The sequence below is a fragment of the Gavialis gangeticus genome, unplaced genomic scaffold, assembly GCF_001723915.1.
Source record: "Gavialis gangeticus isolate Ggan-Ray unplaced genomic scaffold, GavGan_comp1, whole genome shotgun sequence".
Classification (NCBI taxonomy): domain Eukaryota; kingdom Metazoa; phylum Chordata; order Crocodylia; family Gavialidae; genus Gavialis; species Gavialis gangeticus.
The window spans coordinates 166594897-166610806 of NW_017729022.1; the positions used below are offsets into that span (position 1 = coordinate 166594897).

At 43.0% G+C, this 15910-nt stretch overlaps 1 protein-coding gene across 1 annotated transcript in view; it reads right to left on the bottom strand.

Annotated features, from left to right (window-relative positions):
* Positions 1 to 1983: 1983 nt before the first annotated feature.
* The window catches only part of GPATCH2 (G-patch domain containing 2), a 284090-nt gene continuing 270163 nt past the window's right edge, over positions 1984 to 15910 (bottom strand). Inside the window, exon 10 of the mRNA XM_019516462.1 lies at positions 1984 to 3190. Coding sequence (XP_019372007.1) covers positions 3021 to 3190 — 170 coding nt within the window. The 3' untranslated portion in view covers positions 1984 to 3020. The remainder of the gene's footprint in view (positions 3191 to 15910) is intronic.

Sequence of the window (15910 nt, forward strand, 5' to 3'; positions counted from 1 at the left end):
AGAAGGTGGAAAGGGGGAGGGAATCCTCTAAAGCTTCACAAATACAATAATGGGAGCCTACAACTTTTACTTAATAATGCCATGTGTGCTATCACCACTCCACAAGTTGTTTACAATACCAGTGGTTGACTCCTACGTAGTACTGAGAACAAGTCTTGGAATTTTACACTTCACTGCCCTTTCTCATGAACATAGGAGAATACCAAATTAGATAATCCATGTATCAGAAGTGACATATGTAGGATCTACTTTTTGCTACACAATCCAAGATTCTTAGCTCTTGGCAATTAGCTGGCACTTCAATTTTTGGTCCTAAAATGCCTTCAAATATTTCAGTAAGGTTAGCTGTACAGTGTAAGTCTGAAATGAAAAAGCCACATTATGGTGTGGCACAGAATGATCCATAAAAAAGGATGCTCTTGCTAATTAAACACTGATGTTAAAAAACAAAATAACAAAACTGTAACCAGGCAATTTAAACACCAAGCAGTCTTCTCCAATTTAGTGAACGTTAGATTAGCATCAAAAATGACATCAGGCACTAACCAGCTATTCCACAACAGCTTGATGTTAAGCTAACAGTGTAAAACTGACCAAAGCCAGGTAACACCAGCTCTGAGAAAGTGAAATATTGTTTCACAACTAATTTACTGCTTCCTATTCCTAATACTTACCTTTTTGTCCTAGTATGTTGTCTGCTGAAAAATAAGTGAGGTTGGGCAGGAGAAAAGATTCTTTATAAAATGTTGAAAGGACATTACTGTACTTTGTAGCCACTTGTGAACAGTCCCTCTTCTTTTCATCCTCACAGTATTCTTTGCAGGAAGCTGCAGGGTAGGGTTTTGTATTTGAACTAAAATCACCATCTACCATAGTTACTCAAATACAAGACAAGGTTTTTGTCCCCAATTGGCACAGGGGAAAAAAGCCCCTCATCTTTTAATTGCATACAAGGACATTTCACTAAATACATTGTTTATCATTAAACTGCTGCCAAAAGCAGCATGTGCTCAGTAATAGAAAACAACCATGAAGCTGATTAAATGCAGGCAAAACTGAGCATGACTATAAAACACATGCCCCATAGGCCACATCCAGACAAGGGTGGCTGTGCAGTATATGGCACCACAGACATGTCTGCAGTGCCACATACTGCACACCCAGCAGTTCTCTGTGCTGCAGGGCAGCACCATGGGTTGTTTTTTTTTGATCCCTGGATATTCAGGGGTAAAAAAAAACCTGTACCAAACAAAGTGGAGCAGTGCATGTAGGGGCAGTGCATGCCACTTAAAACTGAAGCCTGGCCAGCCAGGCTCTGAGTGGCAGGATCTCTGCTGATGCAGCCTTAGGAGGCCTCCAGAACCCCAGGTAAGGCTGCTGAGGCCAGCCCAGTGCTAGCCTCAGCCTCCCCTACCCCACCCACGTTAATCTGCCATGCCCCAAAAGGCACATGGCACAGGTGTTCCCCAGGAACAACTAGTGGTGGCACAAGGTAAGCCACTGTAGTTGTCCTCAGGGAAACAAACGTCCACACGTAGGCACATGGCCATACTGGGCAAAAATGCTGATGGGAACCTACCACAAGAATAGGTTAGTGCAGCTCATTTGAATAAGACATATGGTAACTCCCCTCACTGTTGACTGTTTTAATTCAAGGGGAGCCATGACATTTTTAATTACTGGGGGCTTGTCTTATAATCAGGGTTGTCTTCTACTTGAGTAAATACAGTACTTCAATGAGACCAGAATTTGACCATTAGCCCACTGAACAATGGTTTCCTTCAATTTTATTATACAAGTGAAATTTGCTCTACATTGCTGGCCAGATAGCATCCTGGCAGCTTGATGGGTTGATGCTTGATGAAATTACTCATGCTGATATTAGAAACTGATTAAAATGCTTAATGATTTCCCTTGATTTTAAATTGCTAGCTCAGACTTGCGAAATACTACCAAAGTATTCCCTTCATTCCCACTTTTTTCCCTGCTTCTTTTTAGTCTTTTCTCTGTTTCTTCTATACTTAGAAGTTTATGCAGCCTGGAAATACCATGACCATAAAAAAACTGAATGTTGATGAATTATGCACTTCTGGCTCCACAATACACCCCAAATCACTATTTAACAACAAATGCAAGTCACTTCTTTAATGTACTGGATGGGTCCAAAGATTAAAATATATTTTAAACTAATCTATTTTTAAAGGTGGAGAGTCAGGGGACTACTAGTGTAAAATAAAAAGGATTTCCAGGCCCAGGGTGAACACAATGATTTTAAAATATTTGTTTCTTAAAAAAAAAATCTCTAAGAAATCAAAACATTGATAAAACCTTTTGTGTTTGGGTTTGATCACAGACAAGCATGATGCAGGAGAGCAGAGTTACATTCTTATGATGGCAGTCACCATTTGTCATGCTTTCCTCATGCAAAACTTTGTACCACACTATCCATTAGTGAAAATTTAAGATATGTCACAATGGTAGAGAGACAATCATGTTAACTCATCCTCAAATACTGTCAGCGTCTAGAATTGTCAAATTTGGATATTTTGCCTGAAATGGCATAACTGCAGCAGTTGTCTAAGGTTTTATTATTTCCTTGATAACCAATCCCATCAGGCCACTTCCAATGAGTGAATGGTGCCAAACAATGCTTGCTCAAGTACTAAAATCTTGTCAGAAGCTTTTAGGAAAAATAAACGAGTTGTATTTTGGTTTTATACCTACCATAAACTTTCTTTTAAGACCACAGAAAATAATAAAAAAGTACACTTTTTTTTTCTATTTTAGCACCATTACGAAGTCAGGATCTAAACCTCAATTTTGCCACTGTGGTTGTACATTGCAGCTCATAAGCTGGTGTAGCCGACAGAAAGCATTTAGGCTTCAGTACTTTAAAAGTGAAGAATCACTGGATTTGCTGATGACCAAGTACAATAAAGGTTTTAGCTTTTTTAGATTTAAATTAAGTTTGATTTTCCTGACGCCTGTACAGCAGAATGCTTTTCTGGGATGCTTTTCTGTCAGCTAAATCCAAGTCCAAGTCCCTTTGGTCTCTGGATTGCTCTTATAGGTTCTGATATTCCTTTGCCATCTGGTCCAAGGCCCGTGCCAGGAGTCCAGCCCATACTTTGAAGCATTCTGTTTCCAATGTTGTTTTCTGGGATTGGCTGTACGTTTTCACCTACAAACCCTGAGATTAAAGAAACACAGAGCATTAATCAGAACTGCCATGTGGAGAAGAGCAGGATAATCTCCCTTAAAGCCTTAAACCTTCTTATTCTCCTAATTCATCTAATAGATTGCTAGAACAGGCTGTCTTTGCACATGCTGACCTCATGGCTGCATACTGATTCCAGGCAGTATAGTCAAATGTTTCTTTCTTTTCCTTTTCTTTTTTTTTAAGGGAGGCTCAATTTTCAACCATTACAAAAAATCTTTGCTGAAGATCCTTTAACAGTTCACAGGATGTTAGACTCAAAATTCATAACTGAAAGAAATCTACCAATGTCTAGACAGGGCTACTAAAGTATATGACAACACATAGATATTGAATGTATGAATAAGTGCCATTACACTCCAACTCTCCATTCCTATTAATGCTCCAAATGCTCTTTGACCAATGGGCGTGCTGAAATATTTAATATAAAATAATCATTTGTGATATGAGTATTATATGTGTTATATACACCCCAATTATGTGCAGAAAAATTCAAAGGTATGAGCTGAGTTCTGGGGGCTGCATGTGGCAGCATGGAGCTGGCTCAGCTTGGCCTGCTGGTGCATGCATTCGAACCAGACTGGGCTGGCTCTGTGACAGCATGTGGGGCTTGAGGCACTGCAGGCAGAAGCTGTGTGCCACTGGCCCAGGTCGGCTTCAGCAGCCTGCCTGTTTCAATGGCATACAGACCAGGAGCCAAAGAGAGTTGTGCACCATCGATTTGGGCGGACTCCGTGCCTCCACATGTGGCTTTCCTCTGGAGCCAGGACAGGCCAGGCCAGGCCAGCCCAGCCCAGCCCAATGGTGCGCAGCTCCCGTTTGCAGTGCCACAAGTCTCACATGCAGCCAGCCTGGTCTGGTCTGAAGGCACATGCCAGTTGGCCGGGCTGGGCCAGATTTGTGTTGCTGCATGCAGCCCTTGGGACTCAGCTGGAGTTGCATGCCGCTGGGGAGCTCTGCCTGCTGTGGCCATGAGTACCCTGAGGGCCTGCTGCTGGCAGCTGGTGCCACTGGCAACAGGGGCTGTGCACCATGCAGATACGTGTGGCATGGGAGGCCAACACCCACCCATACACACCCCATACCTCTACAGCAGGCAGGAGCTCCCCTCCACACTCACCAGCTGTCCAGCTGCATGCTACAACACTCAGTGCCTCCACATGGGGGTCTCAGCTAGAGTGCCTGGAGCCCTGCAGAGGTGGTGACACAGAGCCTGCCCAAATTAAATTAGGCGATATTATGTAATAATGCATGGACATACATTTTATGCGCAGAATTACATGGGCCCATAATTGCGTTATTATCCAGGGTGTAATTATATATTCTATAGCATAACAATACTATGTATGGTCTAATAAAAGATATCACATCTACTCAAAGAACCTTGCCTGCCTACGTATGATTATAAACTTAATGGAATAATTTATTATTAAATCTCCACAGCAGCAACAAAAGCTAAGCAGACAATTGGCCTGTCTCCACTCCTTTGAATCCTAGGTCTATAAATTTGCTTTACTAAAAATTACAGAATAGAATAAAGCACAGATATCAAAGTTGGGATGGATAGTACAGAAAACAAAACAGCTTCAGCTTACCACCATGCACTATTTTTTAGTTTTGGTTATTGATTTCTGTGTTATACTCTACTGGAGTAATTTTTAAAATCTTCATAGCCTTAAAATTCTCTTAAAAGTATTTTCCTTACACATCCAGCTCCTGGACACCACTAAGCAAAATACTTTTGCCATCAGAAAATATATCTGTGATAGTGAATAAAGTTTGGGTGACAACCAGCTAGGAAGAAATTCTGATCCTGTTGACACAGCAGTAAGAGTTAGTTGACATTAGCGAAGGTGTTCTGTATTTGTCAGCATAACTGAGAATACAGTCTAGTCCATGGTTTGTGAAGTGCTTTATAGGAGATAGAAATATTCACTTTGCTTTTTTTTTTAATAAAAAGAAAAAAATGGTTATTGTATGTCATCAGGTACAAGGAATCCTTAATTCATACCTTCTTTTAGTCTAGTGCTGTGACACACTATGGGTTTTATTCATGTTTTGATAATACTGCATGACTGTTTACCTCATTTGTCTGTGCGTAGAGAAAGTAAGGTTAATAGGGTCCCTGCTAAGTGTCAAAGCTATGAGCAGGAAGAGACAAGATGGAGCTCCAGCATCAACAAACTTGAACAGTTTTGCTGACATGTCAACAAAAGGTGGGGATTACAGGTAACAAGGAGGAGATGTCCAGAGGAGTTGGGGGGGGGCAGGGGGAAGAGACAGATGTCCCCTTCCTTACCATAAAAATTGTTATGCTACCATGAAGGCCAAGCAAATAGACATCCATGCCATTTGTTTTCTACAAATACCCAAAATTTGTGCCTGCAACAAAGGTGATTTTAATTTATGCCTTTTATTATGGCTGATGTCTATTTGCTTTGTGGTGAGAGTGCGGGGAGCCTGGAGCCCTGGGGTGGGTCCCCTTAAAGGTGTGTGTGGGGTGGAAGTCAGGGCTTTCCCACTTACAGGGATGTACCCCCAGGATCTCTGGGGAGGAGGTCTCTATAAGCAGGGAAACCTAGGCTTTCTCTGATTATGGATATGTGCCTTTGTAAATGGTAAAAGCTGGGCAAGTGCTCCCAGGGCCTGAAGGGCACAATCTTATTTGGGAATTCCTGGGGCATGCAAAACCAGGGCCCCTCAAGCCCCATGAGAACACGTTGCCCATTGTCCTGCAGTATCAACAGGCGGGACAATGGATAATGTGCCCTTTGCCCAATGAAGTGGATCAGCTATGTCAGGACACATCTCAGCACAGGCAATCTGCTTCATTTGAGGATGTCTATTCCTAGTCTGGGATAAACATGACAATGGGAGAGCACACTAAACAAACAGGTTTCTGGGGAAGGAAGGGGTGGAGTGGAGGGGAGAGTCTAGAGTCTGAGATGAGTGAGCAGTAGTGGAGATTTGGGACTCAGGGCCTGGAAAGACTAGAAAAGGAACAGGTAAGCACCTCTGAGAGTGCCCATGGCTGGGCAGGCTGGGCTGGGGACTGACAGGCTGCTTAACCCCTTTGGAAGCAGGGGGCAGAGAACCTCTGGCTGGGTGACTTTTGCCCCACTAAACACCTTTACTGAAGAGACTGACTACTTTACTGCTTGAAACTTTGGGGTGCATTGGGACTTCTTAGTAGAAGGTAAAGTCCCTCTCAGTAGCCCTGGATGCTAGCTTCTTGAGTCAGGGCATGGAGAACCAGGGAAGGCAAGAAACCAAGAGGTCAGGGTCTCAGAGTAGGAAGGAGGCTGGGCCCTCCTCCCCCACACTTTAGAAGCTACACCTGGGCTAGCTTTGGCTGAGGCCAGACACCAGGCAAGGCTGCAGTGGTCCCAGGCAAACACCCCATTGGATGGCACTCCATGACAAGCACTACTGTGCAATATACTGGGCAGTGGCTTTACAAGGAAATGTAAGTCTCAAATGCATTAGACCGGGAATTTCAATTTTAAAGAAAGCCAGCTGCTATGCTTTTGAGCATATTTTCTATAAAAATAGGTTCTTAGTTTCATTATTCCTTATTTTCAAGCAGGGGAGGAAGGAGGACCCGGGTAATTATAGGCCAGTTAGCCTCACCTCTATTCTCAGCAAGACCTTAGAAAAATCATAAAGGATCACACTTGCAGGGGGCCAGTGGTTAACACCATGGTAAGGGGCAACCAGCAAGGGTTTACAGCAGGCAGATCCTAACCGACTAACCTGGTCTCTTTTTATGACCAGGTCACAAAGTGCTTAGATGCAGGAATGGAAGTAGATATTATTTACCTGAATTTTAAAAAGGCTTTTGACACAGTGTCACACCCAATTCTTATGAGCAAACTGAGTAGCTGTGATGTGGATTATTTCACAGTAAGGTGGGTGAAAAGCTGGCTCATGGGACGCACCCAGAGAGTGGTGCCGGATGGGCTGGTTTCTCCCTGGAGGGATGTAGGCAGTGGTGTCCCCCAAGCCTCTGTCCTTGGACCAGTGCTGTTTAATATCTTCATCAATGGTTTGGATGAAGGTGTTGAAAGCACCTTGTCTGAATTCACAGATGACACTAAACTATGGGGTACAGTTAACACACTGGAGGGCAGGGAGCAAATTCAGGCAGATTTGGACAGACTGGGGAAGTGGGAGGATCAGAATAGGATGCAATTTAACACAGGTAAATGCAAGATGCTGCACTTGGGGAGAAAGAATCTCCAACACACCTACAGACTGGGAAGTACCATTGTGAGTACCATGGCAGTGGAAAGAGATCTCAGAGTCCTGGTTGATTCAAAAATTAACATGAGTGTGACGAGGTAATAAGCAAGGCTAACCGCACTCTTTCTTGCATTAGCAGATGCATCACAAGCAGGTCTAGGGAAGTGATAATTCCCCTCTATGTGGCATTAGCGAGGCTGCAGATGGAGTACTACATCCAGTTTTGGTCACTGCACTTCAAAAGGGATGTGGACAACCTTGAGACGGTCCAGAGGACCTACTCATATGGTTGAGGGCCTGTAGGGAAGACTCTATGAAGACAGACTGAAGGACCTGAATCTCTTCAGCCTCTGCAAGAGAAGGCTGAGAAGTGATCTTGTGGCTGTCTACAAACTCATCGGGAGGGCCAGCAGGGAATAGGGAGCACTCTGTTTACCAGGGCGCCCCTCGGGGTTTCTAGAAATAATGGCCCCAAACTGAAGGAGAACAGATTTAGATTGGACATAAGGAAGAAATTCTTTATGGTAAGGGTTGCCAAAATACGGAATGGGCTTCCAAGGGAGGTGGTGCTCTCCCCTACCTTGGAGGTGTTCAAAAAGAGATTGGATAGGCATCTGGCTGAGGTTACTTAACCTCAGCGCTCTTTGCTGCCTGGAGCAGGGGCTTGGACCCGATGATCTGCCAGGTCCCTCCCAACCCTAGAAATCTATGAAATCTATTCCCATGGTATTACTTTTTGCCCGATGTCTTCTTAAAGGAAAAGCAATCTGACAGTGAGCATTTTGCCAGAAGTGCTGGGGGTTAACTGATCTAGTTGCTAATGCAGCAGCAGAAGAAAATGAAATGTTAAGGGCATTTAATTAAATCCAGAGCCTGCCCTCTCCCATCAACTCTTTATACTCCTGCACAATAGGAGTTTTAGAGTTGATGTGCTGGTAAGCTTTCCTGTGCCTGGCTGTCTTGTGGGGGATATGAATGCAGACAGCATGATAGTCACTTCCCCATGTCATAATTAGCAGTAAAACATACATCATGCCCTCCAAAGAGTAAAAAAGGTTGAAGTCTCTTTACTGAAGGCTCTTTGTTTAATCGGTGGTAAATGAATGTGAAAAACTTACTGGGCTTGGGGCTTTTGCCATTTAATGTCCCATATACTTAGCCTAGCCTGCTTTTTGAGAACGACAGTAACTACTGTAGACACACTATAGTTATCTGCTTTGGGAGATAGTAAAATTTTCAATCACTTACCACTGATGAGCAACCAGTTTAGAACTGGATTAACTTTACTAAGAAGTATTGGAACAAAAGTTGAACAATAATTTGGAAGCTCCTTTTTTAACGCACAAATCCAGAAAGCTAAAGACAAAACCCCAGCAGTGAAAAAGGCATTCACAGGCAGAAGTCATAGTGAAGATGAGAGGTGCATACCCAAGCCATGCAATGATTATAACAACAAATTTACAGTACTCAAGCATTATCCACTGTTGTGCTGTTTATATTCAGTCACACTGTGGCCAGATAAAAGGTAGACAGATCTCTACTATCCCAGGCCTTGAGTCAAAGAAAAAGGGAAGAGCATTGAGAGAAAGCAAGCTTTAATACTGGTTTGAAGCTATGTTTAATGCTAAGCGATAAAGGCTTTAAAGACAGTGGGCTCCAGTCCCCAAGAGGAGCCTCTTGAACTGACCAGCACAAAATTCAATAACCAAGATGTCTTTTCTTTTCAGGCCCCCACAGGCAGAGTCAATTTCAATACAGAAAAGTCCTGACACTGACTGAGCATACACAACACAGACCTTGCAATCTTATTTGCTATTGCTTCTAGCACAGAAAAGGGAGACGAACACCCCCTTGACACATCTCGTCCCCCCCCCAAATGCACACTTCCTATGAACGAACTAAGTGAAAGAAGCATTGCTGCTAAAAGTGTGAATTACTACTCTTCTTAGAAGGACTAAAAGTGATGAAATTGATAGGGTGCTTCCAATGTCTTAAAAACAGTGGGGCAACAACTTAACTAGGGGAAGAAAGATCTGACAGAGGAGAACAAATGACCAAAACATATATTACTTTTTTCATACTTTCTCAGAATTGGAAATGCCACACCATTCTTGAGTCTGCACACCAGTGACAGAAACTCTCCCTGGAATGGTAAGCTGTACAGAACAGCTGAAAACAGTAAATCCCTGTGCTGGTTTGCTATAGTTAAACATCCATGTATGTAAAATAATATACATCTTGTTATATAAAATACCATTTCTCATTCAACAAAAGGAGCCTTGGAAAGAGGCTCCACAGATGAGCAATTCATATTCTGAAATGTGCCCACTTAATAAATTGATGTTTCAATTTTTGATTTTTTAAACAGGGTAATGGATAATTATTTGTTTGTAAGGAGACTTCTTTTAAAATACAGACCATAATTATTTTTGCCTCTTGAGTTTCCTATTAGAACTCAACTTCAAACCCCTCTGTTTTATTCTCATTCCCATCCCAGGTAAAAATGTACCAATCAACAACAGGTGAGACATTGGTTTGCTTTCAGTCTTAGTTCTTGTGCACAAAGTTTCTCTCTCACACAGAGGACCCTCTACACATGCAGATAAAGGTGCAATGGGATCTAATGAACAATCCCTACAACTGTGCCATCTGCCATTCCACACATGTATGGCAGGAAGTGTGACTGTGGGATCACAAATTAGATCCCATTGTATCTTACTGCCAGTGCAGAGAGAGCCCGAACCTGGGTTCTCCCTGCACCAGCGAGAAGTAAGCTCCTGCAGCTGGGGCCTTGATGAGACCCTCCTGCAGCTGGGAGCCATGCCAGTTGGGAGGTCCCGGGTGTACATGGGTCCCCCGGCAAGCTAGGAGCTCCAATCAGCTAGCAGGGCTCACAGGAGCCTCTAGCCACACATTCAATTAGCTGGTAGAAAGCAGCTTCAAAGTTATTACACATATCTCGTGGAAAAGCTTTGTAGCTTATCTTCCTTTTATCACACCATTAATGGACTTAACGTGGTTGGGTGATCAGTTAAGGCATGAACAATGGGCTACTCCACCATAAGTGTAATGTGTAGGTGGGGCCACAGACCCATACCGCTACCCCCTCCCCTCTTCACACTTATACCAGGCATGTCCATAAAGAGTTTTGGGGTTTGTTTGTAGTTTCTGAAAAAGTAAAAACCAAAACGAATAACCAATAACTTCACTGGAACCTAAATTTACTCATTTACTTTTTTGTTTTAATTTTCTAAATAAAAGTGTAGGTGGTCTGTATTTTATTAAAAAGGAACCAGCTAGGTAATCTTGATGGCTAACTCTGACAGTAACTTTGTAAAGACTGAACCATATCATAGGTATTTTTTTCACGTTGAACTTCTCCCTATGCTATTTGAAGTAGCAATTTTATTAATCACAATCATTTTCCTTTGTTATACTCAGGTGTTGCCAACCATTCTCTTGCTGACTGGTTGTAGGATGGGAGAGGAGGCTATTATACCAAGATACATTGGCATTATTATTATTATTTGCTTTGGGCTTTTATTTTTTAATTAAAAAGCAGGAATTGTCCTTGCTTGCAGACTGCATCCCCAAGCTCAGCTTCTAATTCAGTGTCAATGGCACTTTTTGAACTAGCCGACAGGGATTTTTGGAGAGTGGTCCAAGCACAGTGGCCCTGAAAAGGGCTGAATTAGCTCTGGGTTATATTTAATTTGACCCACCCAGAAGCAAGAATGAGAACAACCCACTGCTGCCACCTCATGGCAAAGCAACTATGCAAAATGTGACATGTGAAAGGCGGCAATGGAATTGCTAACTGCATCTGTGGTTTAAAAGTTCACTAGGATGGGAAAGAAGCTCTAATGAGGAATCTAAGTCAGCACTCTCTTAACAACTTGAAAGAGATTCATTTACTGATCCTTTTGCCTCTTTAGAGGCTGCAAAATTTGATAGTAACTCTAATAATTTTGTTCCTGATTTGCCAGATCACTGGTCAGCTCACTGCGATGGCACATACTAGGGAAAAACAGGGAAGGATAGGAAGGAGAGTAACCTGCTTGGTAAGCCAGAGCTCTGAAATTCCTTTACCTCTAATTAGCAATAAGCAGAGGAAGATAGTTAATAGGGCTGTGTGAAGCTTCAGTCACTAATTTGATTCAGAGGAGATTCGGCCCAATTCAACAGCTGAATCGAATCAGGAGACCCACTGATCTCTCCGAATTGAATCAGAAGCCTCCAGTTCAGAGATTGGACGATTTGGATATAGACACAGCTTTATATGTTTTTTCTACATACCTCAAGGTACCAGGCGGCTTGTGAATGCTGATACGGTGGGGTGGATGGGGCGTCCCATGGGAGTGTGGGGGTGTGCTCGGTGGCAGACCCAGAACTGGACCAGAAGCACTTCCGGTCTACTTCCGGGTCCGCAGTGGAGCACGTGGGGGACACCCCCTCTCCCCAGCAACTGGTGTCTCCTGGGTCAGGGGAGGGGAACAGACACCCAGGGCCCCCCACGGCCAATTGCCGAGCTGGGAAGTGCTTCCAGTCCACTTCTGGATCCACTGCTGAGTAAGCAAGGGGACCTCCCCATGCTCCTGTGGGATGCTCCATCCGCCCCACCATCTCAGTGTTCATGAGCCATGCCTGGTACCTTGAGGAACGTACAAAAAACAAAGTTGTGTCTATGGCCGAATCGCTGATTCTCTGAATCAGAATTGAATCTTCAGATTCGGATTCGGCTGAATCGAATCGGGACAGTGATCCAAATCAGCAAATCACTGTCCCCCGAATTGGGCTGAATCTAAATCAAATATGGCCTGCTTCGCACACCCCTAGTAGTTAGGTGTGCTGGTCCGAAGTCAGATAGAAGGCAGAGCTGGGTGGCAGCTTAGAGACAAACTCATTTAGAAAGGCATAATCTTTAATAGGTGAGATGCTGCTTTGTCTGATGCTATGTTATTTATCTAGCTAACATCTGATGAAGTAGGCTGTTACCATAGGTGAATCCAGAATTTAAAAAAAAAAATGGGAGGGGTGCAGAAACAGCAACTAGCTCTGCAGCTCTCAGCCTCGCCTCCCCATGCTGGGGTAGGTAGGCCATACTGCAGTAACAGCAGCAGGGGACTTTTTTTAAGCACCTGAGGGCATGTCTAAAAGAGATGCTACACTGTCAAAGCAATGAGCTATGGTGACATAGCTTATTGCTATGACCACATAGCACTGGCGGGCACAAAATGTGATGTTGACTCTACCATTCAGTAGCTCATTGCTACTGCGCTGTAGGGCTGGAAATGACCCATGCACCACAGGGACTGTGCAGTAATGGCGTTTAGTACTTGCTAAAGCGAATACCAAATGACCAGGGGCATGGGGGCACGTGTAGGCGCACCCTGAAGCAGGTAAAAATTCCCCCTTCCTCTCCCTTTCATGCTCACTGGCACCAAACCTCCTCTCCCCTACCTCCTCCTGCTGCTCCCTCTGGCTGATTTGGTAGTGGGGAGAGCCCTAGAACCCTTTCTGCTTACCTTTCTGGACCATCTTGCTGCCACTCCTGCCCTGATCACTCCTGCCCTGCTCTTGCTGGGGCTGCAGGGAATCTTTGTGGAGAGCCACATTTGATTGGGAACAGCAGTGGTAGCATATGGGTTCCCCTTCCTCACATCTGCTCCCAGGCTGGCAGGGAACACCTGGGGAACTGTGGAAGGAGAAGGAACCTGCCCATCAGTGTTACTGCTGCTGTCTCTGGCTTAGCCCGCCTCCTGAGCAGCCCAGTTGGAGTAGGGCAGAGGTGGCTCTGGAGCTCCTCATTCTTGGGTCAGTCTTTAGCAGCAGCAATCACAGGGGGGAAGGGGAGGGGTCATACCACTGAGCGTGGAGGGGAATGGGGGGGGGGCAGGTATTCTTACCTGATTTGGTGACATCAAGTCCCTGGTTGCTGTTCCTGTGGCACATTCTGAAAGGGGGGCGGAGCGCAACCACACAAATGCACCTTTTCTAGACCCACTCTGGCTACAAAAGCTTGTGCCTTAGCAATAGCAGTGACTCAACAAACATGTGCTTGTTTACATATACATACTCTGGAACCCATTTCTATTACATTTTTGGCTGCATACATATTCAAAAGACTTACTTATAAAGCCTATAAATGTAAAAACAACAAAATCATTTGTAAAGATTTTTTAAGAAAACAGTAAACTTGCCATACATTTTTAAAATTTTAAAATTATATTTATGATGGCATTAAAGGCATCTTTCCATGAAAAATTAAGATGCAATTTTTCTTAACAGCTGTTGAAACAGGTATAGTCTGGTTAAACAGTGCACTAGCATTCAGTGCCATACCCTTGATTTTACAGTGATTGCCACGAATTAATTTAATTCCATCTGTAAGCTAAAATCAGATCAGAGGTCTAATGCTGCTGCAGGCTCCACATCTGTTTAATCATTTTTGGATACAACAGCTTGCAAAAGTTCAAGTTTTAAATTTGCTTAATATCAAAGCAATAATGTTATACTAGTGTGCAAATCTCAACAAGAAACAACAGAGTCAATATTCAGAGTTGAACTAATGGATAAAATGCAAATCTTTTTTACCTTACTCACTAACTGTTTCCTTCTTAGAAAACCAAAGCCTACCTACTAAGCTTTTGTTTGTCATAAGATTAACAAAATCAGGGACCCTATGAACTACTATTGCAACTTGACATATTCATCTAGCTGGGAACCTTGTAATCTTATTGTTATCATTAATAGGGAACATTCCTAGCTTGGTTTAGATACTACTGTGACATCACTTCAATTATTTTGGATTTATCCTCAAGCAAGTCAAGTAAGACTGTGATTTGGTCTCTTCAGGAAACTTTTGTTAAGAAAACAATAAAAACATCTCTTTAGTCATGAATAAGAGACAGATTCAAGCATTTTCTGCTTTGGCTACAAGAGTGTATTTTTTATGCTAAGGATAATTTTTATAACAATTTTCAGAAAATGATACTGCATATTAATCTGGTCTTGGCCTTTCTTTAAGATTAAGACTCATGAGTGGAACAGCTATACAGCATTCAGCAACTATTATTTCCTCTTCTATCACTCCTGGCAGCCCTAAATCCTTTAAATCCTTTCCTAGAAGGATCTCCTTTTGCTTGGGTAATTTTTGCAATACATGGCCCGCTAACCCTTACCCCCTACTCTCGATCTCACTTACGTATATCACAGCAGAGTCAGCCTTTCTACCTCCAATCTTCAAGAAGCACTGTGGAAGGTAATTCACTTGCGTAATTGGCTCAAGAGATGAAAATCTTGTATCTGCCTCTCTTAGCCACTAATCTATCCAGCTGACTGCAAGCCTAATTGGCAGCTTGTTTAGTAATTTGGCTCCTAAAGTGTTGTATTGATGTTGGATAAACAGCCAATGGAAGGAGAGAAGATGCATGCTGCTTCTCCTTTAAAAACTTCACCCTGGTTTCTGAAGCCTCTTTACTATTCTATATATTCTTTTTTGTTTCCTGTTTCTTTACCAGCTAGCTGAAGGAAAGGGCTTCACCACAGGAGGTACTGGTTTCTATATAAGATGCCATTCTAACAAAACATTATTAAAACCATAAGCTGATATCCTCTTTATAAGGACATTCTCTCTAAAGTGAGAATTGTGATGCATAGGTGTGAGATTCTTTGTTTTTAAACTCTATTGGCTGTTTGTGTTGAGTCAACAGCAATGTCATAGTTGAGAGCCATCCTATGATGTTTTTTAAGTGCTATTGCTGTGGTGGTTCAAGTATTTATAATGTACCTGCCAAATGTTCACAAATGCTTGTTGTTAATCTGACATGCAAGTGCATGTTTCAAAACCATAAGAGACACAGGTGTAAATATGACATTATTCAGCTAACCATTTGTGACCACATTTTCAGACAGAGATCCCCAGTTTTGCTTGCTAATGGTATTTCTACAACATTCCAGGACTATTTTTAATCTACCCAGCACAGGTAACAATAGCAGTGAAGGCATAATGATGTGGATTTCAGCGCAGCCTAGCATCCTAGACTATCGAATTTAGTGTCCTGAAGGAGCACATGCAGCCTGTGTTAAAGGAAGTGCTTCTGTGTCTCCTCTGCTATTAATTCCCTGGTTAACAAAATTGAAGCTAGTTTGGGCAAGCCTATACATATTGCACTCTTGCCTTCTCCTAAATTTGCACTTCCTTCTGTACTGCTGATTATACAGAAATTGAACTGGTGATCTGGCATTACAGCCATCTAGGAACTGCACTACCAGAGGCTCTCCTGAAGCAAGTTCACTATAAAGAGAAAACATAGGCCATGTTTTCTTTTCTACCAGTAGGTAGATCATCTGGATTCCAGCAACCCATCAGGCCTCTATTCATACTTCTGAAAATTATATAGTAAAGATGCAGAGATTTGGGGGGGGGGGGTGAACGGCCAGATGTGGGGG